The sequence below is a fragment of the Daldinia vernicosa genome (assembly GCF_022497035.1).
Source record: "Daldinia vernicosa strain CBS 139.73 unplaced genomic scaffold F5Y00scaffold_21, whole genome shotgun sequence".
NCBI lineage: Eukaryota > Fungi > Ascomycota > Sordariomycetes > Xylariales > Hypoxylaceae > Daldinia > Daldinia vernicosa.
This window is the reverse complement of record NW_025953937.1, coordinates 342,461-368,875: the sequence shown is the minus strand read 5'-3', so window position 1 is coordinate 368,875 and position 26,415 is coordinate 342,461. Positions and strand designations below refer to the sequence as shown.

The 26,415-nt window shown below is 48.5% G+C and overlaps 5 protein-coding genes across 5 annotated transcripts; 4 read left to right on the top strand and 1 right to left on the bottom strand.

Annotated features, from left to right (window-relative positions):
• Positions 1-4,486: 4,486 nt before the first annotated feature.
• F5Y00DRAFT_70932 (uncharacterized protein) lies at positions 4,487-5,054 on the bottom strand. The gene has a single exon (XM_048014041.1). The coding sequence runs from the start codon at positions 4,907-4,909 to the stop codon at positions 4,589-4,591; it is 321 nt and encodes a 106-aa protein (XP_047865217.1). The 5' UTR covers positions 4,910-5,054; the 3' UTR covers positions 4,487-4,588.
• A 473-nt stretch (positions 5,055-5,527) lies between these two features.
• Positions 5,528-7,695, top strand: F5Y00DRAFT_236197 (spermidine synthase). The gene is made up of 6 exons (XM_048007674.1): positions 5,528-5,625; positions 5,677-5,911; positions 6,124-6,159; positions 6,247-6,539; positions 6,629-6,866; positions 7,237-7,695. The coding sequence occupies exons 2-6, from the start codon at positions 5,695-5,697 to the stop codon at positions 7,512-7,514; spliced, it is 1,062 nt and encodes a 353-aa protein (XP_047865216.1). The 5' UTR covers positions 5,528-5,625; positions 5,677-5,694; the 3' UTR covers positions 7,515-7,695.
• Positions 7,696-14,936: 7,241 nt separating this feature from the next.
• Positions 14,937-16,749, top strand: F5Y00DRAFT_269604 (G protein alpha subunit; the record flags this gene model as incomplete). The annotated part of the gene is made up of 5 exons (XM_048012468.1): positions 14,937-14,967; positions 15,058-15,242; positions 15,368-15,525; positions 15,575-15,833; positions 15,907-16,749. 5 exons carry the CDS (start codon positions 14,937-14,939, stop codon positions 16,249-16,251), a joined length of 978 nt encoding a protein of 325 aa, XP_047865215.1. The 3' UTR covers positions 16,252-16,749.
• Positions 16,750-18,128: 1,379 nt separating this feature from the next.
• Positions 18,129-21,749, top strand: F5Y00DRAFT_70704 (glycoside hydrolase family 3 protein). Its single transcript, XM_048014039.1, has 5 exons — positions 18,129-18,700; positions 18,773-18,855; positions 18,905-19,312; positions 19,362-19,465; positions 19,522-21,749. Exons 1-5 carry the CDS (start codon positions 18,406-18,408, stop codon positions 21,188-21,190), a joined length of 2,559 nt encoding a protein of 852 aa, XP_047865214.1. The 5' UTR covers positions 18,129-18,405; the 3' UTR covers positions 21,191-21,749.
• A 1,720-nt stretch (positions 21,750-23,469) lies between these two features.
• Positions 23,470-26,234, top strand: F5Y00DRAFT_269598 (uncharacterized protein). The gene is made up of 4 exons (XM_048012467.1): positions 23,470-23,943; positions 24,193-25,038; positions 25,174-25,973; positions 26,042-26,234. The coding sequence occupies exons 1-4, from the start codon at positions 23,720-23,722 to the stop codon at positions 26,155-26,157; spliced, it is 1,986 nt and encodes a 661-aa protein (XP_047865213.1). The 5' UTR covers positions 23,470-23,719; the 3' UTR covers positions 26,158-26,234.
• The last annotated feature ends 181 nt before the right edge of the window (positions 26,235-26,415 follow it).

The window sequence follows — 26,415 nt, the reverse complement described above, 5'->3', positions numbered from 1 at the left end:
TGCGCGCACTACGAAGGTCCGGGCCAAAAGTCTTGCACATCTGGTGTTAGCAAACCACGTGTGAGTAAAAAAAGGACCGCACGGTATTACTTAAGCTATAGTGGCTAATGCCGCTATAAGTATAGTGGTAAGCCACCTAAACTTAGCGTACGGGCCACTATCTAAATTTTATCTTAGCAGGTGGCTAATACAGTACTAATAGAAAGGGATGACGTTCGAATACGGTGCTAGGGACCTCCACATGTGCAAGACTTTTAGCCCGGACCTTCGTAGTTGAATTGAATGGGTTGTGTAACTTGTGTTATGCACATTACATAAGGTAATACACTAAGGTACATAAAGATACCGGGTTTGATAGATGGTCTGTGCGTTTAGCTATTAGGTAAAAAGCTGCCTCCACCTGTATAGGTACATGTATCGAATGTACTGGTACTTGGACCTAATATTTGCAAAGCGCGTCTAAGTTTTGGTCCAATAACACGAGGCCATTACTTGAAAATACAAGCTTCTGTAGGTGGATATTGACACCTAATTGACTGTCACGTACAGTCATAATTTAGGTACGTACCAAATTTACCCTTAACTATTTTTTTCCCTGGCAGCCACGGAACCTAGAACCCCAAATAACAACATCACTCCCAGTCACTTTCTTCTCCAGAAAGCAAAATCTTCCTAGCCTTGTTGTCGTCAAGGTGTTGAGGATCACGGGCCATCCATCAAACAAAATTCACCTACCCATTTACATTTGTTTCAATCATCGCATGCCAACATATTTTGGAATCCCTTGAGACTTGCCTTTGAGGCTTTTCTACATTTACCTTAGTCTTCATTCCACCTCATTCGTCAACCCCCGTCTCCGGCTTAGTCGCAGCCGGTCGCCTAGACAATCCCAACATCGACCTCTCATCCTCCCCCGACGCGTCTATCATCCATCGCACACGTCCTCTTTCCTTTTCCAACAACCTCAACCACCACGCGTTATCTAGGAATTATATATCCTTTGATAACCATCTATACACACAATGAATTCCAGCACACCTCTCAAACCTCGCCCCGCGCCGGGTCAACAAGGCTCAACGCCTTTCCGGTCTGCTTCAGCAAGCAGATTTCGATCATCACTCGTTCCCATGAATAGACCATCTCCCGCGCGCACTTCGCATCTCACGGGCAAGGTAGCGACGACCAACTCATACGGTCGCGATCTATTCCGTACTTCTACTCCGCAAACCTCCCGTACTATCAAATTTGCGCCTAGCTTACCGGCGGATGTAACAAAGACAACCCCAGGCGGCCGCAAGTTCCCCCAAAAAGCTACGCAAGGTGGCATGTATGGTATAGCCTCAGCCGAGCCTTTCAAGATGAGGATACCGTCTCCAGACCCCGAGCTCTCCGGCGCGGCTCTATCAAAAGAGGTTCCCGATGATCCTAATCGTACAGGTACTATCTACGCGGATCAGTTCCTAGCCCATAAATGCCCCCCGAACTTCGATGACCTTCAGCGACGACAGTTTTTCTGTGTCCTTGATTTGCGAAGACTGAAATACGCTGCTGATGAGATCTTCGCGAAGAAGGATTGGAAGCTGAATATAATGAACTTCGCGAAGGAATATGAGAAGAGCAGGGGGTTAATCATGCTACGATACGGGCTGTATGAGTTCAAGAACGTGAAGCCATCAGAAGAGGTGCTCAAGAGGTGGAGAGCAGCCCATAACTTACCAGAGCCGGAGCCGCAAGCGGAGAAAGCGGCACCGGCAACTCCGGTCCAGAGTAACCGTCGCCCTGGCGCCGTGTCGACGAAGCGCAAGGCCGAAGAGGATTTGGCGCCAAAGGATAACGCCCTAATGGCATCGACTGCCAACCAGAATAAGCGTCGCAATGTTGCTCAAGAACAGGCCGAAGCCGCTCTCACGGGACCTGCTCCCTTCAAGAAGAGCAAGCGTAAGGCTGACGAAACTGATGAACCAGACGAGAACCAGCCCAATAAAGTACAAAAGGCCACCCCAACCGCCGCCAAATCCAAGTTCGAGAGTATTCTTAACAGGGCGCAGAGCGGCAGTGTTTCACCCGTCAAGAGGGCTCCCCTAGCCCCCTTTGGATCTCAGAAGCCGAGCGAATCCCAAAACATCAACCTGAACGGCAAATCAAATCCGTTCGCAGCATCGACCAGTATATTCAAATCTGCGACAGTGGAGACTGTTGAAGAGAGTAGCACCGCTGGGTCAGTGCTTAGCGGACACAAGGTTGGTTCAGTACCAGCTAAAAGCACCAGTAACATATTTAGCTACTTGTCTGAAAGTTCTGCGAATAGTAGCAGCAATGAGATTGGCAATGTCGATGGTGGCGATACCGAGACCGAGTCGGAAGGGGAAGAAGAAGCAACGGATGGCCAAGAGGCGTCACAGAGTGCCCAACCCAGTGTTGCTAGTAGTGCCGGCACAAATACCCCTTCTACCCAGAGCGGATCAGCACTATTTTCCACCACTAACACTACTGCCGCTTCCAATATCTTTGGTGGCCTGACCAAATCCAGCGATCTCACTTCGAAAGGAGGTCTCTTCGGGCGAGTTCAGATGGGGTCTAATGGACAGCCGCTTCGAGCTACAGCTAATGAAGAAGAGGAAAGCGATATCGTTCCAGCTAAGCAGCCTATTGTTGAAAAGGAACAGAGCAAGACTCCTGCTAAGCAACCGGGTGACTTTACGTTCAATGCGTCAACAACCCCGATATCCTTCGGTCCACCATCATCTAGTGTTACCAAGCCTCCAGCAACAATTTCCCATCCAGAATCCACGAACGAATCTAGCAAGCTAGAGGCTACAACGGTAGCCAAATCGACGGCATCCCTCTTTGGAGCTAGTGCTCCGGCCAACCCAGCCTTCCAGCCAAGCACAGCATCCCTCTTTGGCGCATCTACCACGTCGTCTGTTTCATCTCCGCTAAAGCCCAACGGCACTGCCAGTTCTCTCTTCTCAGCACAGAAGTCTACCCCAGCATCCAGTGTATTTAGCCCGGCTCCTACTAAACCATTATTTGGAGATGCTGCGAAGGCAAATGAGGCTAGCTCTTCAACTACTAAGGAGCAGCAGAAGGCCAATCCAGATGTTGCTCCAGAGTCAAAAGTCAGCGAGACACCTTCAACCTCCAAAAAGCCCACATCTCTTTTCGGTGCTTCAACAAGCACGGCTACTCCATCTCAGGCCGTATCATTATTTGGCAGTAGCGTAAAGGCGACCGAATCCCAAGCAAATGGGGCCCCCAATGGCCAATCGCTATTCGGAAACACTGCAAAGGCAACTGCGTCAAACTTGTTCGGTGGCTCTTCGAGTTCGGCATCATTCAGCGCGGGTGATAGCAAAAGCAATGGCTCTGACGCCGCAAAGTCTGTATTCGATACCCCAAGCAAGCCACAATCAACAAGCTTTACATTCGGCGCCTCAAAGCCAGAAGCTACACCTGCTACGCCTGCTACGCCTACATCTAAATCATTATTCGGCTCTGATGCATCCAAGTCAACTACCACCATGGGAGCTTCGCTGTTTGGAAGTAATCCGGCCCCTTCGACAAATATTTTTGGCGCTAAGAACGGTGAAGCAACGCCTGCGGAAAAGAAACCCGCACCAACAGCATCCTCGTTGTTTGGCAACACTCCAACTACGAGTAACCCATTCAACTCCAACCCAGCCCCTGCCGAGAAGAAAGCAGAGCCTACGACCTCGAACCCGTCAAACCTTTTCAACAGTGTCCCGCCAAAGGCGGCCTCTTTCACTTTTGGAGCCCAATCCCCGGCTCCCAGCAACACACAACCCGCGCCAGCGATGATATTCGGTGCGGGTACCAACGGTACCCAGTCCAATAACACCGAGTTGAAGAAACCTGACCTTCAGTTCGGAGCTCCCACAACCAGCTCATCTTCGTTCACTTTTGGCCAAGATACTTCGGCTTCTTCCGGCTCCGGTTTCACCTTTTCCGCTGGGGGGAATGGGCAATCATTCAATAACCCCTTTGCCTCGAGCGCGCCACCATCGGCGCCAACGTTCGGTGCCCAGCCATCGACACCAAATCCATCCTCCTCCTTTAGCTTCAGCTTTGGCCAACAGGCACCATCTACACCTAACCCGGCTCCAGCTAACCAGGGAGCCTCTCTCTTTGGAGGATCCTCTAATGGGGGCAACGGGGCCCCCAGTTTCAGCTTCACGCAAGCAACGCCAAATCAGAGCATCTCGAATCCATTTGCTCCCAAACCGACGTCGTCCTTTTCAAGCAACGGGAGCTTCTTGCAGGCCGGCGGTGATTTTACAGGTACCAGTAAGTGCTCTTATAACCAAAGTATACATGATATACTGACAGGCTCAGACTCACCATTCCCTGCGCCCTCTAGCATAGGTACAACTCCAGTAAACGGCACACCAGAGCCACAGACTCAGCACGATGACGAAGAAGCTCCACAAGAGCAGATATCACTCATCAATGGCGGGCCAGGCGAGGAGGACGAGATGATCTTACACGAAGTGCGCGCCAAGGCTATCAAGTTTGTGCCGATAGTTAAAGGCAGCGACGATGAAGAGGAGAGGAAGTCACCATGGTCAACTCAGGGAGTGGGACCGCTACGTGTTCTTAAGAACAAGACAAGCGGAACCGTCCGTGTGTTGCTACGTGCCGAGCCTCGAGGCCACATCGCGATGAATAAAGCCATCCTCCCAGACGTCGAATACAAAGCCAAGGAGAAGACAGTCAACTTTGTAGCAGCAGACGACAATGGATCCGGTCTCGAAACGTGGGTGCTGCAAGTCAAAAAGCCAGAGTCTGCGCAGCAGTTGGCCAGTATATTGCAAGCGAACAAGAGCGCGAACAAGAAGTAGAAGATTGCTACTAGGTATGGAAATGGGTGTGGTAATGAATTTGTCCTCATTCGAAATGACTTAATAAATGGGCGTACATGGTGAAAAGGGGGGTATATTAGAGTACAGCATTTGTATTAGCATCATTGTTTTTATGCTTGTGACGAGGATTGAAAAAGCATTCGGGACGCCTTGAGTATAGGAGGCACCGCGTCACACGGATTCTGGGCGTGTGTTTTTAATCAAGCAATAATGATTGCTATTACCAACTGGTGTTTGTTTACCTTACTTCATTCAGGTTTTAGTGTGTGGTGTCGTCATTGTTTCTTTGTATGTTTCTTGTTTTGCTTATAGGTGGATGTTAATTGTAATCGTAATCGTGAAACGAGTTTCTTAAGATAGGTTGATATGATGTTACAGCATCAGAGAATAGGTACCTATTCATACCTGTAACTTACCTAAGTACAAGTGACCAGTCGTTTAGGAGCTGCTGCCCAACGATAACCTTTAATATCATTTTTCCGCCCAACGAAGAGTGAATAAGGCCAAGAATGTTGGTTAGGCTAGTTGGGTAGTTACCGGAAGTTTCAAATATTAGCCGCACATAATGCATTTCGTGCAGCGCAGACGAACAGGTTACGTGCATGTACTGTACATGTACAACGTGCTAGTAGTAGAAGCAGCTACCCTATCACAGTCTGGAAAGAAGGTACCCTAAGGTATATCGGACGTTAGGTACCTTTCTTTAGTCCGGCCAGTAACGTTTCGATACCCATGTGTGTAAGAGGTACTTATCACTGTTCTTGTTTTTTTTTTTTTTTTTTTAATCTCACCGCAGAAAATTTTCATTTATTAGATGGTCTGGAGAAGGCAAATATTTTCGCCGTGCAAGTTGATTCGACAATTGCAATTCCCATCCTACGATAAAAAGAAGAGGACGATAGGGTCGATTTTCGACTGCTTATATTTAAATATCAATACCATCCAACCTCTTTCTTCGTCCCGCAAACGATATTCGACTTTTGCGCAGTCCAAGATGTCTTCCGAGGAGATCACACACGCTACCATCAAGGGTAAGTTGAGTTGACGTTATTCACATGCCAATCATCAATGGCAGAATGGGAACCCCTCTGCCCCTCTGCCCCTCCCCCTCCTTTTTTTTCTTATCGTGTTGATCGCGATTGTGCAACATATCTGAGGTTCATGATATCTACACTTTTACGTATATACACGACTTCATCTTCTCATTATCACAAGTGCGCATTTTGCTAACTACATCTCGCAGATGGCTGGTTCAGAGAGATCTCTGAGATGTGGCCGGGTGAGTGAAGGCAGCAAACGCAAACCTTCTAGCCAGAAGGCCCTTTTAGTTACTCATTCTAATGAATATATCGGGCTTTCATTATAGGCCAGGCCATGACTCTGAAGGTGAAGAAGGTTCTCCACCACGAGAAGAGCAAGTACCAGGATGTGCTCATCTTCGAGTCCACCAACTACGGTACCGTCTTGGTCCTGGACAACGTCATCCAGTGCACCGAGCGTGACGAGTTCTCCTACCAGGAGATGATCACTCACTTGGCTATGAACTCCCACCCCGACCCCAAGAAGGTGCTGGTCATCGGCGGCGGTGACGGAGGTGTCCTGCGCGAGGTTGTCAAGCACGAGTGTATCGAGGAGGCTGTCCTCTGCGATATCGACGAGGTATTATTTCTCTCCTCTCTCCTCTCTACTAATACTAGCACTCACAAATACTACAAACGGGATACCCATAGCTAACTCTAGAAATCAAGGCCGTCATCCGCCTCTCCAAGCAATACCTACCTGGTATGGCCGAGGGTTTCAAGCACCCCAAGGTGAAGGTGCACGTCGGGGACGGCTTCAAGTTCCTAGACGATTACAAGAATGCCTTCGACGTCATCATCACAGACTCGTCGGACCCCGAGGGTCCCGCCGAGAGCCTCTTCCAGAAGTCGTACTTCGAGCTGCTGCACGGTGCTCTCCGACCCGGCGGCGTCATCACCACCCAAGGTTGTACGTCTCCTTTATATCAGGCAAAGCAAACAAGTTCGAGAGTGTGGCGACGGGTCAAATGGCACTGAACTTAAGTTGCCTGGTTGTTCTTAAACAACTCTAAATTTCTTCCTACGAAGGGTCGACCGTGGTGGGCTCTGCTGCTGCTGAGCTATGTCATCGAAATCTCTCTCTCTCTCGCCTCCGTCTCCCTCCCTTCTCTCCCAAATATCCCCCCCCCTTATCTTCCAGCTCGGGTCTTTTATTAGGCTAAGATCCGCGTCTAATTTCCTATTATCTCCCCTTACCCACCCATTTTTCTTTTTTGAAATTCACCCCCTAGTTTTTCCCACGAACATATCTCGCTAACTCTTTCCCTGTGTCACAGCTGAGAACCAGTGGCTCCACCTACCGCTCATCGCCAAGCTGAAGAAGGACTGCAGAGAGGTCTTCCCCGTCGCCGAGTACGCGTACACTACCATCCCGACATACCCGTCGGGCCAGATCGGCTTCATGGTGTGCTGCAAGGAGGAGGGTCGCGACGTCAAGACGCCTCTGCGTTCCTGGTCTCCCGAGGAGGAGGAGCGTCTGTGCAAGTACTACAATGCTGAGATCCACAAGGCTAGCTTTGTTCTGCCTACCTTTGCCGCGAAGGCTCTCCAATAGACGCGCCAAATTGCGGTGAAAAGTGAAAAGTGAAAAGGTGGTTGGATGGGCTGGGCTACGATGCTGGGTGGTCCGGACGATGAAGATCGTGAGATGATTCAATGCCTCACGAGTCACGTGTTTTGGCTTTAGAAGAGCCTATAGGTAGCCGTCAATAATGAATAGACTGGCTTATGACTAACTGATGAAGACTTTTGTGAATGTTCGCTGAATATTTGTTTTTAGTATAGTCTGTTGTTGATTTTATACCTCCCATTTGTTCCTAATCAGAGGGCTTTAAAGGGCGAAATCCAAATCAAACTATGATATTGCCTTGTAAAATGTTTCACGATGGCACTCTATATATATATAGGTAGGTATCGTGCTTATTTAAGCTATGTTCTCAATGAGCTAAAAATCTAAGCATCGATCTTGTTCTGATAATATTAAGGGCATATACATACATATAAGCCACATGGGGAACTTTTAGATCCTGACATATCTCTTCTCATCCCTATCCCACGACATTCAAAGTCATATATGCAGGTAGGGAAGTATAAAAGCGATAGATCAGTAAACTAACTAACTAGACGCCTCAGGCAAGCCCATGTATGTACATACCTATCTGTCTATGTAAAATAGCCAAACTAAGGCCCCAGCGTAGCGTGCTGCAAGGGCAGCATGGCAATTTCCTCCGATGTATCCCTTATTCCAGGCACGGGCGTAGACTGTACTATAGTATTATACACCAACGAGCTAAACTCAGCTGAGGCAGGCTGGGCTACACAACCCGTCCCTCGACTTCAACAACGTGGGAAGCAAGTGATATATAACTACAACAGAACATAATCCCACAGAACGGGATCGAACATATTACATACGTATATCGCGGTACCACACACTACGCGCTATGACGGGACGTACGTAAGGCTTAAATAGCGAGAAGATAGGTAGTCGTATCGTGATTTACCAAGGTACTACGCAGTATATCTATCTATCTATATCTAAAGTATCTATAGCTATATATATTCCATCTACCCACCTACGCACCAACCCCTGTCCTTTCCCCGGCGCTTAATCCACCTGCTATTACATACCCGTGATCGTGGCTCAGTAACCGTCGATACTCACCTGTGCATATATATCCACCTATCTAGGTTATGTAAGTATATATCCGTCTATTATACGCGATAAGATCGCATATAAACGCCTGGGGTCTACGTCGGCGTACATTGGTGCCTGACCTAGATATATATAAGGTAGGTTCATTATAGCACCGTCCGGGGAGCCCTGGCGATGCGTACTAAGCAGAACAAGCAATACATAACAGGCAGCCCGGGACGTCGGTATGCAGGTGGGTATGGCAGGCAGGCAGCCAGGAAGCTTTAGTAGCTACCTAGGTAAGCTACCTAAGCTACGGATGTCCCTTTCAAAAGTTCGTTCCATAGGGAGACCCTTGTCACTCCCGACAAGCTTTGGCCATGGTTAGCGGCGGCTGTTCACCCATTCGGCAAAAGTATCTTATTTTACTCTAATCTTTTAAAACAATATTTACTCCCTTAAATAAATCGTAAAATTTTGAAAAAAGGAAACTTTTAAATACAAAGGAATTAAGTTCAAATATACTATTTTTTTAAGCTATAGCAATGTTGTCCTTAACTGTAAGAAATAGTATTAAAATTAGTGATAATGATGTATACATCTTTAAATGTGCTGACAGGTGGTGGCCGAGCACTGGACAGCTGCTGGCAATCTTGACAGGGGTTCCCTATGGAAAAAACTTTTGAAAGGGACATCCGTATATACAATACCTACCTAGCTCGCTACCTGCTAGGCGAGCGGGTAAGTTGTACCGCCGTCGATCCTGCACGGCGGACGGGCGCTTAGCCGCCTATACAGGGCGATGGAGCACCTACATCATCACCATCGTCACGTCATATACAAGTAGGTACCAGGTACCTACATACTTAACCTAGTACCTACCTACATAAGGTATTCATCTACTTCATTTTGCCTTACCTACCTGCTTCATCTTGTCCTGGGCAAGGCATCTTACATATAGGTACACGCTAGGTAATATCCCGCCACGAACGCCACCGGGCTCTCTCTCGTGGCGTGTGGGTCGGGCGATACATAGAAGAATAAGGCCACTGCCTGCTTTCTTTTTGCGTATGCGGTGCACCGATGTGTCAACGATGTGTCAACTACCTACCTAATATTTGCATATGAGGTGTGCGACTAAGTGCTTAGCAGTAGTAGCAGCGGTAGGTAGGTAGGTAGGTATTATTCCTATTTCAATGCCAGCGTCAGCGCCAGTGCCGTGCCGTGCCGTATCATTAGCGTCCTCTGGGGGAGAATAATCCTCTCCTACACGATAGTCTTGGCTATCGCGTGGAGGGGTCCGTAAGCTTACAGCATCTTAGGCTGGCTACACAGTAGACAGTACCTTGGGTAGTTTAAAGACGAGATAGGTAGACGATGCAAATCAGTTGGCCACCGCTAGGGTTAGGTTGTTTTACATATCAACAACATTTCCCTACCGTTCGTTCCTCGTACAATGCCTACTATAGCGGAAGGTAGTTAAAGCAAGCGATCGACTGGGTATGCCGTTATGCCGTTGGGGTCCGTTGGAGGGACCTGGCCCCGCTAACTCCCGGGCTGGGCTTTTTCGATCCGGTTGCTCGCAGCCTGCTCGAGATCCCATGGAGATTTCACGCACAGACGTGCGGGAGATGGCGCAACTCTATTTTGTCAAGTTACATTTTCCGCGAGATGCATTTGCAAATCTGATACCATCGTATGTATATCTGGTACTTGTAGCCTAACAGCTTCGTTGCTTTGGGTCTCCCTAAAGGATCAACCCTGGCCCTGACGAGACCTTGACGGGCCGAAAAAGACCATTGGATGATCCTGGAACGCTTCTGACCTGTGCTATCTCAACCATAAGGATGGTCGTATTTGGAGACGATGGTTGATATGCGGGAGTGTGGCACTACTCGATATCCTGGGGGGCCACTACGGTAACTTCGCGCAGCGTCCTTGGCCAATAATAGTCACGATAGGTACTCCTGGTATACGTACGGTGGTGGAGGAGGGCAAGGCTTGGATCCTTCGTGAGTAGGTTATCGTCGTAGTGGCGGTGGGTTGTTTTCGGAGTGAGATGACAGTGTCTCCTCATTCGTCAACTTAAGGGTGTGGCTTGGGGATCTCTTTGGTTTTTATCATCTTCGGTGAGATGACCGTACAAAGAGAGACAGCCGTGAGACCGCTGTAGCTAATACGTTGTATGTTGTACATATGATTATCGAGTCATGCAAGACAATCATGAAACCTTACGGCTTACCAGAAGGCCGTGGAAATGTTCACCGTTGATTCCAGATTCCAGTAGCAGCTCAGGGCCAGTTACGCTGGGCTGCAAGGCGTCAAATGTGTCAAGTTGTATATGCAGTATCTTGATGCGTCCTTATTGGGATGCAGATGGCTGGCTCGAAGACGCGGGGTCACATTTTCTGATGACGGATTCGACTTGGTATACCTAAATTCTTCTTTTCGGTCAGACTCCCGTTAGAGCATCTCGAAATATACACCCCACGATGGAGAAGCTCAGTGTCGGGACCATAAATTTTGCTTATATGGTTGGCTAACGATAGCAACTGGAAGATCCACCGAGCCTCGCTGCTGCATACGTATATGTAGGTAGTAGATTAGATCCTTCTGGTAAAATCCTTTAAGTGGCCTGTTAGGTGTTTTATGTATAATTTATAGCTTCGTAGATCTGGTTTCCAAGCTGATTGATGGCTCATGGTGTTATTTACTTACCTAGCTGCTTAGGTAGTTAGAATGCCGAACCCTATGAATTGTCGTTGAACGGAAGCTAAGCTTATGGTCTTATGGTCTTACGGTTAGGATGGGTGTCGGTATGTCGATCATTCAAAAATTTCCCACTCGCATCGCGCGGAAGGAAGACTTGTGGGCTTTTAAAGACATCGGTTCCATCATCCATGTTTAACATATCCAGCATGTCCTAGATTAAGGGTGACACAAGTCTATGGAACTATTCCTCATCGGATTGCTGGACTGCTGGACTGGACGCTGCTTGTAGATGCTTGTGGGTGCTCCACTTCTCGCCACGTTTTTCTCTCTTGTTTCTCTTCAGATGACATGCGGGTGTTGACATACTAGTGCATGTATGTAACTTAAGAGCTAACTAACCGTTAAGCATTGGATACCTCAAATCGATTGAGAAGGGGGGTTGGTGCCGATTGGTGGACGTGAGTTGCTGCAGATAAATTGTAAGCATGAGAGAGAACATGGGAGTAGCATGGGGAGCGTGGGAGCGTGGGAGAATACGGAGAACCGTCGTTCGCTCATAAATACAACGTTATTACACTAGTACCTAATGTACCGAGGCCCATGTTACGCCCGGTAATTAGGTACTGATCAGTTTTCCTTAACGGAACATTGATGACTCGCCTCATGTAAATGGGTATAGGTACTATGTTTTTTTTTATGTATTACGTATGTATGTAACTAAATGAATCAGCCGTTAGCATACGAATATACTATGTAAGAACAATATTATATTATTATGAGTATCATACTGACATTAGGGTTGCGTCTTCCTCCAGTGTTCCTCAGGTGGTAGGCTACTACATATGTAGTATATCTCCGGAATACAGGCGAGCCGGTATCCATAAATCGAGCTGCGAACTGCGAGCTGCGCTTTATGCTTCTTCTTCTTCTTCTTCTTCTATGAATCGTCAGTGCTTAGGTTGCAGGGCTGTGACGACGGTCCGGTTATTAGGCGAGTAACCTTGAGAGGCTGACGGCACATGGCATTAAGAAGTGGCACTCACACCAATCGAGATTGACGACACCCATCGCAGGCAGCGCATATACCTCTCGCATATATCGTATACATCAGCATACATAGCCACTGGCTGATGTCTGATCTCTTATTTAGCGTGGGTGTATGGAATCGACGAGAGTAGTGGTGATGCTACCGTAATCCGTAATCTGTGCTAATATAAGTACTCGCACGCGTTGCATGCATATGAAATAACCAACCAGAAAATAGCATTCTTCTTGGCTGCGTTGGTATCGTACATGCTATACCTAGTACAGCTTATAATAAAAATATTAGCGTCTCGGGTTGCGAACCCTACGTGCGGCGCCTGTTTCTCCCTGACCTAACCTACACTACTGTATTCTCCCTATGTACATTTTGTATTCCATAATCCTTGCATCCGAGTATGGCGTGTTCGTTGCGGAGTTTGGAAGAAAGATCTAACCTACATAACTAATAGGTATCTAATGTATGTTGTATGTACGTCTGTACGCATGTGTGATAGTCCCGCTATGTATATCGTTGATTAGTATAGTTGTGATTTGTCTTACTTACGTACCTCGGCAGCACCTATTAGCCTTGAAATGCTGAGATGCTTTTTCGTGCCGAATTTGCTGCTTGTCTCTGCTTGGAGATGGAGAAAATAGAAAAACTGTAAATGTATTAGTTCACAGTCGGCTCGGTTTTAAGCTTGAAGCTATTATGTACTAAATAACGAATCGGACGAGGTGCTAACCTAATTAGATGCTATTTCCAGCGGTCAAATCAGCCTTAATGTCCGTCCCGACTCCATGTCTTCATTACCGTTAAGTTAGTACACTTTATGATTAATGGTTATGGACAGTAAGAAGAAGGTCGCAATTTCAGCTGTGCACTACATATCTTGGTTATGTAGGTCATTAGGTAAAACAAGCGCTATGAGGAGTACGTACATATTGTACATAGTCGCGTGGTTGTGTAAGGTCAGGCCTGCTCGTACATGTATGTATATAAGTATATTCAATTGGTCATGTTGTACAGGAGATACGAAGGTACCTAAGGTACCTCACTTAGGTGCGTTGCGTACAATACGTCGTATCTTCTTCAAGGAGATTCCACGGTGGATAGGGCCATTGCTCACTACAAATTTAATCAGCTTATCCCTGGAAAGAGGACCTTGAATAGCCCCAACTTGCGTTTCGAGGACTTTCAACTCCACTCTGCAAGGTACACTCCTATTCGCAACTGCCCAGAAAACCGGCAAAGGTACCTATCTAGCTGTTAGCTCCATCATTAGAACAATTGAACTTGAACGCTAACTTGGATTACGCAGGACTAAACAGCAGCTATCAATATTAGTAGCAAATTGCATCTTCTCCATGTCTCTTTTAAGTTTCCATCATCGCCTACGCGAGCCCGTCATTCCATATCCCCATTGAATAATTATTAATGTCAGTCTTCTCTCATTGATATACCCGCAGCAGTAAGATATTTAATCAGAGGTAAAAACCCTCAGTATGATATAACAAACCCATTGGTATTTTTCAACTATATTGGCCTCGATCTATATACTTCAACCATCATGCGAATTTACTGATATCTTCCAAACCCTCGAAATTTGAAAAAGGTACGTGGATGGACTATTTATGAATCAATGCAATACGGTACCGCCCTATGCTAGGTACATACGTATGACTCCTATCTCTCTTCGTCAATTTCTGTTTTCTTACCCCCCTCCTTTTCCGCTTATTGGTCCTGGTCAAGAAGTACAACATACATACAAACTTACATGTAGCCCGCCTGAACTGGAGAACAAGGGCGGATGCTGATGCTGTAGTAAGAAGGAAAAAATAAAAAATAAAAAAGAATACTGACATATCTTGCTGACAGGCGGTATTATTTATCACTCAGGTCCTACCCGTCGATATTTTTATTATTGGAAGCTTTCCCGTCTCTTTCTTCCCCCTTCTTTCTCGAGTTCGCTCGAGCCTCCCACCGAACCCTGGCTACTTGACAAGGATTACCTTTTCTTGGTCTGATCGTCCCCGGAGACTCGAAGCAACAAAAACTACCGACTTAGCCAGCCCAGCTTGCTATCCAGTTTTTCTTTGTTCCATCTTCCCATTGAGCTATAGGGAGAGCCTTAAAGGCGCGAAAAAGTTCCTAGGTCGTAATAACATTTCGATATTTCCGCCGGATTACTTCTAAATCGTAACCGACTGCGAGCTGGATTTGCGCCGTCAGCTCAAGCCCCCACAGGCTATCACTGAGCCGTTTCATTCAAGCCCCGAGCTAGCCTTACCTTACCATCACGAAGCTGTGTTTCTGTAGGCGTCACCCAACTTTTCTCCTTTTCTTTTTCATCTTCTCACAGGGCTGTGTATATTCATAGTCGCTGTGAGGCTCTCTTGTATATTACGCAAGAATCCGTTTTCCATTCGCCTTTCCGCATGAATACGCGACTACCCACTACGCATTTCCAATATCAGATAATACTCGACACACATACGCACGCGTAAGCTTTATTCATCATGTGTTTCGGCAGTCGCAAGAAGGATGAGGAGGGCAATACTCGGTCACGAGAGCTCGACAAGATTATCCGATAAGATGAGAAGCGCATGGCACGAGAAGTCAAGCTGCTTCTTTTAGGTACGTACTTTAGTGTCTCTCCTTGGAAATCGCCATCGTTCGTGTCTCGGCTAGCGGGACACCGCAGCTAACTTCGGGACTTTTTAATAGGTGCCGGCGAGTCGGGAAAGTCAACCGTGCTCAAGCAGATGAAGTTGATTTACGCGCAAGGTTTCAGCAAAACGGAAAAGTTGGAATGGAAGCCCGTCGTATTCAGCAATATCGTCCAGTCAATGCGCATAATATTCGATGCCATGGCCGATTATTCCATCGAATTTGAAAACAAAGACAACGAGGTATGTGATAGATATACCTATTATTCCGAAGGCGCAAGAAGATTTCACCGGGTTCTTCCGAGACGAGGCTATCGCAACGAGATCTCATTATGGGATGTCAATTACTAATATTGTGTTATTGTCAGAAAAACCAAGCACTGCTACTTGTTGACGTTGAAATTTCGCCTCACGATTCGCTTCCCCAGGAATACCTCGAGCCGGTCAAAGCCCTTTGGGCCGACAATGGAGTACAAAAGGCCATCCAAAAGGGCAACGAATATGCTCTTCACGACAACCTATCATAGTACGTTCGTCGACACCGTCGACATGACCTTGCTAACACGTCTTAAAAGCTTCTGCGAAGATGCGGACCGCCTCTGGGCTGCTGAATATATCCCCACCGACCAAGATCTGCTACGATCACGTTTGAGGACGACAGGCATTACCGAGACCATCTTCGATTTGGGCCAGCTAACATATCGAATGTTCGACGTGGGTGGCCAAAGATCGGAGCGAAAGAAGTGGATTCATTGTTTCGAGAACGTCAATGTTCTACTGTTCCTGGTCGCGATCAGCGGTTACGATCAATGTCTGGTTGAGGATAAGGATGGCGTAAGTACACACTGGCCCTTAAAACTTCAAGCCTTTGCTACTATAATAACCTTACTAACAAATGCGATTTTAGAACCAAATGAACGAAGCCTTGATGCTTTGGGAATCTATTGCAAATTCGCATTGGTTCACCAAGTCGGCCCTTATCCTCTTCCTTAACAAGATGGATCTTTTCAAGGAGAAGATCGCATCGAGTCCTATAACGTCACACGGCTTTGTTGACTACCAAGGTCCGGCAGACGATTACAAGCAAGCAAGCAAGTACTTCATGGACAAGTTCAGGGCTTTGAACCGGAACCCCGAGAAGGAAATTTATGGTCATTTTACCAACGCGACGGATACAAACTTGCTTAAAATCACAATGGGCTCAGTGCAGGACATGATCATCCAGCGCAATCTGAAGCAGTTGATACTGTGAGTCGCCTGCTTCTGTATTCCGAATCTTTCTTCGCGAAATCGAAACTGGCCATACCACAAGTTCCCAGTGGTCACTGGGGTGGCTAGCGGTTTCGCTGTATCGTATTGCGACGCATAGGGTAGCAGTCCGACTGAACTTTCCGAAGTATATAGCACCTATTCCGCGCTTGTCTACATAGCCATACGATTACTATTTACGATGTCACGATGCGGCCCGGTCTCCGCAGTATAACGCCATCGTCATCGCCATCGCGAACGCGTTGCGGACCACGGCCCGCGGCCCGCTACTATAGACCGAGATTTACTTCAATTATTGGCTGGCCAAGGGGACGTTTGCGTATTCGAATGAGAGCGGTTCCCTCTATTCGTCGATAATTGTGGATTGCGACGTTGCGAGCAGACATTCCCTAGGGCACCGACGGGCGGAATTGATACGAATAGCAGCCTTTTAGGCGTTCTCTTGGGTCGACGTTATATCTGCATTGGACGATTACAAACTCTCCCTGATTGATACGATTCCTTTAGTTATGACACTGGATACCACGATGCTGTTGTTTTTTTTTCTCGAGTTGGAGGTTACTATTGCAGACTTATTAGTGAAGGGGGAGAAGTTTGGCGGGATAGCCATTAACTCGTATATACAGTTAGATTTAGGTGGATCAAATAGTTGATCAAAATATTAAGCATTAAGGATTAATCAAAGCCGGAGCGGAAGCGTAGCTTAAAGCCTGTGTTAATATATATAATATATATATACGTGAAGTGGTATCAACGGGGGACTTGAGAAGTCCTTTATAAGAAATATAAGGCCTGGGCTGAAGGTAGAAATATGCGTACCTTAAATACTTAAGGTAGATTGCGGAATCGTGCATATCGACATTTTTAGTGGCACACAAACCTGTTTCACGATCATACATAGTTCGCGGCGACGGACCTTATTTAGAGGTTCGATAAACTTGGCTAGGTTAGAATCTACCTAATGACACAATACGTACCTTCAATTGGTAACACTTACACGTGAAATATCAAATGTGTTCTCTTAATAGCCCAAATAAGAGCATATATCATGAATGAAGCTTTTATATGTATTAACATACCGAACATCATCCAACTCTTACCTACCTAGTTACTCTTCGTTTTATTTTTTATTTTATATACATATACCGGCTGCTTTAACAACTCCGTATAGTTCATATCCTCAGTTAATATTTTTAAGCGTTAGTATGCCGGTAACGATAATATACCTAATGCAGACCAACATGCAGCTTGAGGCAGGTTTCCATGTGCGGAGTTTATTCGCGGCAAGAGGCACCTGACAGCTTGGCTAAAGTTATGACACGTGGGGGGAAGCGCAACTCTTAATGCCGAAATGAGTTAGTCAGGGTCGAGCCGTCGAAGCCGTTAAGCGTTTAAGCGTTAAGCGACGGTACATACCTGCCCAACGAATTCGTATGTCTTAGGACGTAATTAACCATAGACGATTGACCAATCAGGGAAGCTCCAGGCATCTCCAAATAACGATCAACCGGGCAACAAGGAAACAAGGAAACAACAAGCAAACGGGCTGACGGGTTGCTATGATCTCCCGTCCGTATTGACATCAGCCTGTTGTTCAACGACGATCAACCATACTATATAGTAAACCGAGTAAAACCCAACTTGTGGCCGAGGAGAGAGCGCATGCAACCTCAAGAGTTTGAAAAACCTACTCAGCTACACATTCGCTTGTTAGTCGAATACACCTCTGACTACGGAATTGATAATATTTAATAAATATCCCGTTAATTTTTTTTATTGACCGTCGCATTCGCCTGTTCGTTAGAGCTCATCGTACCAGTTTTTTTTTTTTTTTTTTCCTCATTCCAAATTCGGATCACGAAATAGATGTCCGATATTGGAGTTATAGGAGAACTCCGACATAGGGCCACCCGTCTCGTCCTGGGTCTGGGTTATATATCGAGAGTAGCGGTCCTTTGAAGGTTTAGTCCTCCTTTTTTTCACCTTTGCGAATAATAGGTATTCCACAAGGCTACCCAGGTTTCGGCCAATCTTCCTAAAAGGGAGTGTATATAACGAGTTTACCCCTTATACGGCTCTGAAATTGGCCAGTTTTGATACCGCCTCACCAGATGACAGATAATTGGCCGAGTAAACGATGGCAGAAATAAAGCAGGAGCGCCAACCGCTGTCGCAGGGCCAGGGAGTGCCCCCGGACCAGACCTCGTGGTGGACTAGGATGCAGCAGCGATTTCCTATGCTGCAGAAGAAACGCGGCGTCGCCCTCGTTGTTGGCCTTATGATATTGCCTTTATTCGGTCTCTTAGGTCTTCTCGCCCTACGAAATCAACACGGTGATAGTGGCGACGGAGCTGCTGGGGCGTCTAGCAGCCAAGCTCTTATCACCGATGATACTTATTTCTACGGCCAGTCCGAGCCGGTATATCCCTCTCGTGAGTATACTCATAATAAAATAAAATCCTGGTCTTTCATGTGCTGGATCGAGTATCTAATATGACTACTAGCCGCGATGACGGGAGTTGGCGCTTGGGCCGATGCGTACAAAAAAGCTCTCGACTTTGTCGGGCAGCTTACGATCGAGGAGAAGGTATTTCATCACCTATCGAACCCAGCACGCATGGCTAATTCGATGCCAGGTAATCCTTGCATCAGGACTCTCCTCTTCTACGGGAAGTTCAGGAACATTAAACGGCTGCTCTGGGAATATCGACGCCATCCCTCGTATGAACTTTTCGGGCTTTTGTCTGAACGATGCCGGTCAAGGTGTCAGAGCTACGGACTTTGTCAGTGGGTTTCCGAGCGGTCTCCATGTTGCTGCCAGTTGGAACAAGGATTTGGCTCGGGACCGTGCAGAAAGCATGGGCCTTGAGTTCAGAGTCAAGGGCGTCAACATCCACCTCGGACCCGTTGTTGGTCCTATCGGACGCGTACTACGTGGCGGGCGCAATTGGGAAGGCTTTTCTCCTGACCCCTATCTCACCGGTAGCCTCGTATCGGAGACGGTAACGGGAATTCAGTCGCAGGGGGTCATCACAAGTACCAAGGTATGAATAGCCTTGACTACCAGAGGACTCCCACTCATTCGGTGCGCAGCATTTCATCGGCAACGAACAAGAGACGAACCGACAGCCTACTGGTGACACTGAATCCGTCTCATCTAACATCGATGATAAGACTATACACGAGCTGTATTTATGGTATTTTTGATAGACTATAACCTCAGTCTACGCCACACTAGTTAACCCAATTACAGGCCATTCCAAGATGCCGTCAAGGCCGGGACTGCGAACGTGATGTGCTCGTACAACCGAGTGAACAACTCATACGCTTGCGCGAACAGCAAAACCCAGAATGGCCTACTCAAAACGGAGCTGGGGTTCCAGGGAGCCATTACTTCGGACTGGGATGCTCTGCATGCTGGTGTTGCATCAGCTAACTCTGGAATGGACATGGTCATGCCAAATTCGAAACTTTGGGGCGACAAGCTAACAGAGGCAGTTAGAAATGGATCAGTTTCCGAGGGTCGCTTAGATGACATGGCAACGCGAATCATGGCCGGATACTACCAGCTGGGACAGGACAAGGACTTCCCAGAGCCGGGAATCGGTATGCCTGCAGACCTAACCCAACCGCACGACATTGTCGACGCGAGAAATATCTCGTCTCAGAAAGTTCTACTAGATGGTGCTATTGAGGGCCACGTTTTAGTCAAGAATATCAAGAATGCACTTCCACTAAAGAAACCGAGAATGCTCTCGGTATTCGGTTACTCGGCAAAGAGTCCCGACCAGTGGAACTACAAATCTAACGGCGGTGTTGCCGCGTGGACTTTCGGAGGCGAATCATCCTATCTTGGGCGCGACACGAGTGCCGGCTTCTCGGGTCATTACTATGAAGATTTCTCAGACATAGCTCCTAATGGGACGCTATTCTGTGGTGGTGGTTCCGGTGCCGTGACGCCAGCTTTCGTTAGCTCGCCGTACGACGCCCTCAACGCTCGCGCGTGGGATGACCGGACGGCTGTATTTTGGGACTTCTTTAGTCCCGATCCGGATGTTGCCAGTATATCGGATGCGTGTCTCGTTATTGTTAATGCGTTCGCAAGCGAAGGGTATGATCGTCCGAACTTACGAGATGACTATACCGATGGCTTGATCCGACATGTGGCGGATCGGTGCAATAATACGATCGTCATCTTTCATAATGCCGGCGTCCGGTTGGTGGATCAGTGGATCGACCACCCGAACGTAACGGCTTTGATATTCGCGCACCTACCTGGCGAGGCGTCTGGTCGTGCTCTTGTTTCCTTGTTATACGGAGAGTCGAACCCGTCAGGCAAGCTACCGTACACGGTAGCCAAGAATGAGTCTGATTATGAACATGTCGCCAAGCCGGACTTACCCCTGGGTCAATTCGAGCGCTTCCCCCAATCGAACTTCAGCGAAGGCGTGTATATCGATTACCGACACTTTGATCTAAAGAACATCACACCGCGATACGAGTTCGGTTTCGGACTGAGCTACACGACGTTCAACTACTCGAATTTAAAGATTGAAAAGCGCGACGATGCTAACACGGATGAATATCCGACAGGGGCCATCCGCGAGGGCGGGCAGGTAGACCTTTGGGATGTGGTAGCATCAATCAGTGCGGATATAAAGAACGTAGGCGACGTATACGGCGGCGAAATCGCCCAGCTATACGTCGGGATCCCGAACGCGCCGGTACGTCAGCTACGCGGCTTCGAAAAGACGTTCCTCAACGCGACGAGGGAGGCGACGGCTACATTCCTCGTCACGAGGCGCGACCTTAGCGTCTGGGATGTGGTGGCACAGAAGTGGCGTCTACAACCGGGCGAGTACGGGATATTCGTCGGTGGAAGCAGTAGAGATTTGCCGCTGAATGGAACATTGACGATCTGATGGATGGAGGGAAGGGGGGAAGGGGGGAAGGGGGTAATATCGGGCATGGGAGATGAGGTGGGTATGAGGGAATTGTAGCTGAATGTTTTATGGCTTGTGGTGCTTATGGTGATTACAAGGCATGCGTGCGAGAGCTTATACATACTCGAATGGGTTGGCTGGTTGGTTGGTTGGTTGGAACTCTGTACGAGGTACTTTATTGGGTGGCAAAGGCAAATGGGTAACGATTACGACGACCGGTATTACCTTGAGTACCCAAGTCACAAGTGTATATAGCTAGATTCTATGGGTATTCGAAGGGTTCTTGGAGTCGCGTGGTTATGGCCTATGTAGATTTCTACGTACAAGGTGCTACCTTGGTGTGTTTTTAGGGACTTGTTAATGGGATAGAGCAATGAATGGAAAGTTGCTCATATATATGTACATGCATATAAATAAATAATCATCAGCCTCAGCTTGACATTCTCTTAACGCCGATGAGACTAGGCAAATAGGCGAATAGGCGAAGTAACGGTTAACCGGTCTTGTTCTCCACTAGCACATGGGAATCTGTTGGGGCCGAACCCGTCAGAGTGGGACCTTTCTAGAGCCTCATTGGGTGCTTCGCCTTCCTTGTTTCTAGTGTAGCGTTAGTAGGTACAATACAAAATACAACCTGCAAGGATGTTATAAGATATTAATTTTATACAAGCCCCACGAGTTTAAAATTCAAGAAACCTCAAACTGGTTAACGGCCAGTCAAGCAACGTTATTGAATATGTGGGGCTTGTACCAAGCTAGCATCTTATATCCTTGAGAATTGAATGTAGCGAAAACGCGATAGGTAACCAACCCATCATCCGTCCCTCCCACACACATTACATAGTGTTACACACACCTTGCATCCGATCTCCCTTTTTGTTTTTCGCGGCGAAGACAAGACAAGACAAGAATATTATGTATAAGCTATTTCCCGACCGCCTTTTGACGCGAACATTCCACAAAACGAACAAATCGGAATAGAGAAGATGGTCTTACTTTCAATCTTACTTTCAATCTAAAGACGGTTGGGAGGAAAGTATATTGGCTCAGCGGCCAATGGGCAAATTCTGATCGCGCCGATGACAGTTCCTAGCTTGTATCGGACCTTTTATACCCTTGACGCCTTTGTGACGCTGCCACATGGTCATTCGCTATTTTTTTTTTAATTGCTTCCGTCTTCCTTCTCTCAATTCAGCCTCGCATTGCGATTTCCGTCTTTTCTTCCTATTGGTGAGCTGTGAGAATCAGTATTGAAAGAATTTATAAGCTTGCGTATGCTAGGTATATATTAGAGCTGAGGCTCACAGTAACAATAGCTTATATACGATATCCATATATAAGCTACCTAACCTAGGCTATTCATAGTTAGCTCGCGGTAGCAAGGCAATATCGCACTTGTGACTGCTGCAGAACAATTCCATCCATCCATCCATTCATCCTTAGAAGGATTGTGGGGAAGGGGGTTTTATAGTTTTATAAGCCTCGGTATTCAGGCCTTCGAAGCTGGAGAAGGGTAGGTCGTATAGTACATACATAGTGTGAAGGCGCTACTAGACGAACTTTACTAAACCTTTAACTCTTAGCGCGCGAATTGTTGTCTATTACATATTCAGTCTTCTTCGGACTTAGGATTCGGGACTGGAACTCGCCGACCGGATGGTAAGAGAGAAGAAATGGCAACTACCTCCTAAGTAGTTATGTAAATAGAGACATAAATAGAGTTGAGATTGCATTACCTTATCTTACATTACACATCACATTCTCTAGGTAGTTATTCTACTCTTTGATTTTTCTTATTCGATATTCTCTATTCCGTACCCCCCCTTGTATTATTGTATATATGTACGTACTTCGTGCTACCAAAAGCTTCTCCTTGGCCAATCCCTGTCCGCTGCTTTCATTCTTCTCAGCTCGACCTGTCGATCATTCGGTTAGTTCCCAGGGGGCGAATCAACAACCCGACTTGCAACCAAACAGAGGCAAAAAACAACGGCGGCGAGTCCACTGACTTATAATATTATTCCCCTTGACAATCACCGAGCGGAGGCAAGTCAGCCTGCTTTTTTGTTTGTTTTCCCCTTCTTTCGACGGCTAGAAATCTCATTCTCCGCGGAAGATCAACGCGGTGCCGCGAGTAGGTAAATAGTCGGGGCCATATCGACATATTACATCATTGGTTTTGTAAGGCTGCAACTGTCCGAGACAAGACACGCCTTATACACACCCATCTCCTACAGCCGGTCCGCCTTAGGTCGTCCGACGCATTAGGTAGTCAAGCGACATCAGCAAGCACCCGAGGAGGAGGGGGAAATGCACAACAACCCCGATCCTTGGTGTAGCAGTGGCAACAGCAGCTAGACTCTATTCTCTCTCTCTCTCTCACACACTCACACACACCCGGGCCCCTACTAGGCCAGGCCAGGCCCAGGCCAGGGTCCTCCCCAGAAATAGGTATACATACCAAATGCGCAAGGCACCTGAAGGCCAGCGCACCACACGTCCGCCGACATGCCGACGACACAGGTTTTGAACGGGCTCTCGCCCATGTCCGAGACGACGCCGGAATCGTCTCCCGGACCCTCCCCCAAGCGACCGTGCTTCCAGGGCTCGCCCGCGTACGGCACGATAGAAGCGTCGTCCCTAGGGGGCCTGGCCGCGCGCGCGTGTGAGAAATGCCGTGCGTCTAAACGCAAATGCGATAAGAAGCTGCCTTTCTGCGACAGGTGTAAGAGGTAAGGCTCTATACAATATCTTATTACTAGTTACTAGTATCAGATCCCCGGCTCTTTTCTTTATGCTTGGGGAGGTTATTCTAACCTGACCTGACCTGAGCTAATCTAATTTAATAAATGCCCCGTTAAACAAATCTCGCGTAGCTTAACGGCGCTGGCTATAAAGAGGGCATATTGGAATCGATATCGGGGTTTTATAGATACCAGAAAGCACTGACAGACAGAAAGAAGCTAACGAACCCTTCGCAGACTCAACGCCAAATGTCACTACATCCACGACATATCCAACAACGTGATCCCGCAAGGCGCACAGCTGGTAATCTACCAGCCGCACTCGCTATCGCACGACGCCCTGCTGCGCGGCGCGGAGCCCCTGGAGGGGATCACCGCCGCGCAGATCCTCTCGCTGATATCGCCCGGGTCCGGGTCGGGACAGCAGCAGCAGCAGCAGCAGGTCGACTGGCGCGCCGTCGTCAACGTGTACTTCCTGTGCGTGCACTCGTGGTACGCCGTCGTGCACCCGACGCTCTTCGAGCAGCACCAAGCCGCTCACCTGGCCGCGCTGACGGACGGGTCCGACACGCCCGAACAACACTCCAACTCCAACCCCCATCCCCATCCCCATCATCTTAACTCCAACTCAGACCGGCACGCCAAGACCGCCGCGCTCCTCGTCGCCGCCATGTACCTGCTGACGCGGATGCGGATCACGGACGCGGGCCCGCAGCCCATCTTCGACGAGACGTACCGGACGGTCAAGCGGCTGCTGTCGTCGCTGCTGCTGGGGTGCGCGGGGGACCCGGGGGTGGGGGTCGAGGTGGTGCAGTGCGGCGCGCTGGTCGCGCTGTACGAGTACGGGCACGGGGACGCGGTCACGGCGTACCGCACGCTGAGCCAGGCTGTCGTTACGGCGCGCGTGCTGGGGATCAGGCAGCCGGCGCAGTTGTTGGTGGAGGGGGGAGGGGGAGGGGGAGGCGGGGGCGGGGAGGATGTTGCTATGACGGGGATGGGGATGGGGATGGGGGCAGGGGTAGGGGTGGAGGAAGAGGAGGAGCAGAGTGGGTGTCTTTGGTGGGGGATGTTTATATTGGAGCAGTAAGTTGGTGGTTTTATTTTATTTTATTTTGTTTTGTTTTGCTTCTTAAAGGGGGGAGGGGGGAGAGAGGGAGGATCGTGGGTTAGAGAAAGATGGCTTGTTCGAGGTATAATACATACTTACGAGAGACTTAGATTCATCCACCAGGACGAAAACGCTCGGGACTTCCCCTTCCTCTTAGAAAGTCCGACGCGGGACACTCTTCTACCCGAGACGCCTCCAACAACGCCACCGCCGAGCTCGACCGGAGGCCAAAGCGGAACAACAGGGTCCGGAGCCGGAGCCGGGTTTCCCACGTCGCCGCCAACGTCGGCAGCGCCGCCGCCGCGGCACCTAAGCACCAACATCGTCATCGGCACCGAGAAGTTCGGCAGCTTCCAGCTATCGGCCAAGACGGCGTGTCTGTTCCACCGCGCGCTCCGCATAGACAAGGAGCGCGACGCGCGGCCGGGCAAGATGCCGCTGGTATCGACGTACGCGGAGCTCGACAGCGAGATCAGGGAGAGCACGTTGACGCTGCTGGGGGAGACGCTGGACTGGGAGGACATGCTGGACTGTTTTGCCATGCTCGTCAGCGCCCTCTTCACGCTCTACATGCCGTACCTGCCCATCCTCGAAAACAGCCTGCGCTTCTCCTCGGCGCCCGCGTCCTCCCTAGTCGCGTCCAGCGCCGAGATCTCCACCGCCGTCGCGGCCCTGCGCTTCGCGTGCAAGATGTCGACCGACATCTCGTGCAAGCTCAACGCCAACTTCGGCTCCGCGCCCCGGTCGCCCGCGTTCCTGTGCGCCCCCGCCGGCGCCACGTGTTACCTCGTCATACAGGCGTACGCGGCGCTGCGCCGCATCTTCCCCGAGGAGAGGGACGAGTGCGAGGCCAATATCGAGGAGAAGTTCGAGAGCTTGAAGTTGTTTAGCTTCCGGTGGGGGATCGCTGGTAAGCTTTCTTGTCTTGTCCTATCCTATCCCGTCCTGTAACTAACTAACTTACCCCCGTGTCCCTAGAAAAAATGATGAGCCAGCTCGAGAAGAAACTCAACGTCGACCGGAACTACTACCTCCAGCACTCGCGGCTGATGCCCCCGTCGCATACCATGTGCTTCGATTTCACGCCGAGGTGACATTTCGCCCCCGCCGTACGGGGAACCATTCTTACTCACTCCCCTCTCCATCTGTAGATGCTGAGAAGAAGATAGATATATGCCAGTCGTGCGTGGTATATTTCGAAATATTAATTATCCCGCTCTTGTCTTATTACATACCTTACATACATGCCTAACCTAACATATATGTTTTGTTTAAATATCTATACTCCCCCGCGTAGGGAAGTTTGTCTGTCTGTCTGTCTGTCTGTGTGTCTGTCTGGATATGGGATTGGA

Excerpts from the sequence above, each read along its gene's own strand:
- F5Y00DRAFT_70932 (XM_048014041.1), bottom strand. The coding sequence starts at position 4,909 with ATGAGGACAAATTCATTACCACACCCATTTCCATACCTAGTAGCAATC.
- F5Y00DRAFT_236197 (XM_048007674.1), top strand. The coding sequence starts at position 5,695 with ATGGTCTGGAGAAGGCAAATATTTTCGCCGTGCAAGTTGATTCGACAA. Across the intron at positions 5,912-6,123 it reads CACACACGCTACCATCAAGG|ATGGCTGGTTCAGAGAGATC; the intron begins GTAAGTTGAGTT and ends TACATCTCGCAG. Across the intron at positions 6,160-6,246 it reads GATCTCTGAGATGTGGCCGG|GCCAGGCCATGACTCTGAAG; the intron begins GTGAGTGAAGGC and ends CTTTCATTATAG.
- F5Y00DRAFT_70704 (XM_048014039.1), top strand. The coding sequence starts at position 18,406 with ATGGCAGAAATAAAGCAGGAGCGCCAACCGCTGTCGCAGGGCCAGGGA. Across the intron at positions 18,701-18,772 it reads CGAGCCGGTATATCCCTCTC|CCGCGATGACGGGAGTTGGC; the intron begins GTGAGTATACTC and ends TATGACTACTAG. Across the intron at positions 19,313-19,361 it reads GGGTCATCACAAGTACCAAG|CATTTCATCGGCAACGAACA; the intron begins GTATGAATAGCC and ends TTCGGTGCGCAG.
- F5Y00DRAFT_269598 (XM_048012467.1), top strand. The coding sequence starts at position 23,720 with ATGCCGACGACACAGGTTTTGAACGGGCTCTCGCCCATGTCCGAGACG. Across the intron at positions 23,944-24,192 it reads TTCTGCGACAGGTGTAAGAG|ACTCAACGCCAAATGTCACT; the intron begins GTAAGGCTCTAT and ends AACCCTTCGCAG. Across the intron at positions 25,974-26,041 it reads CTTCCGGTGGGGGATCGCTG|AAAAAATGATGAGCCAGCTC; the intron begins GTAAGCTTTCTT and ends CCGTGTCCCTAG.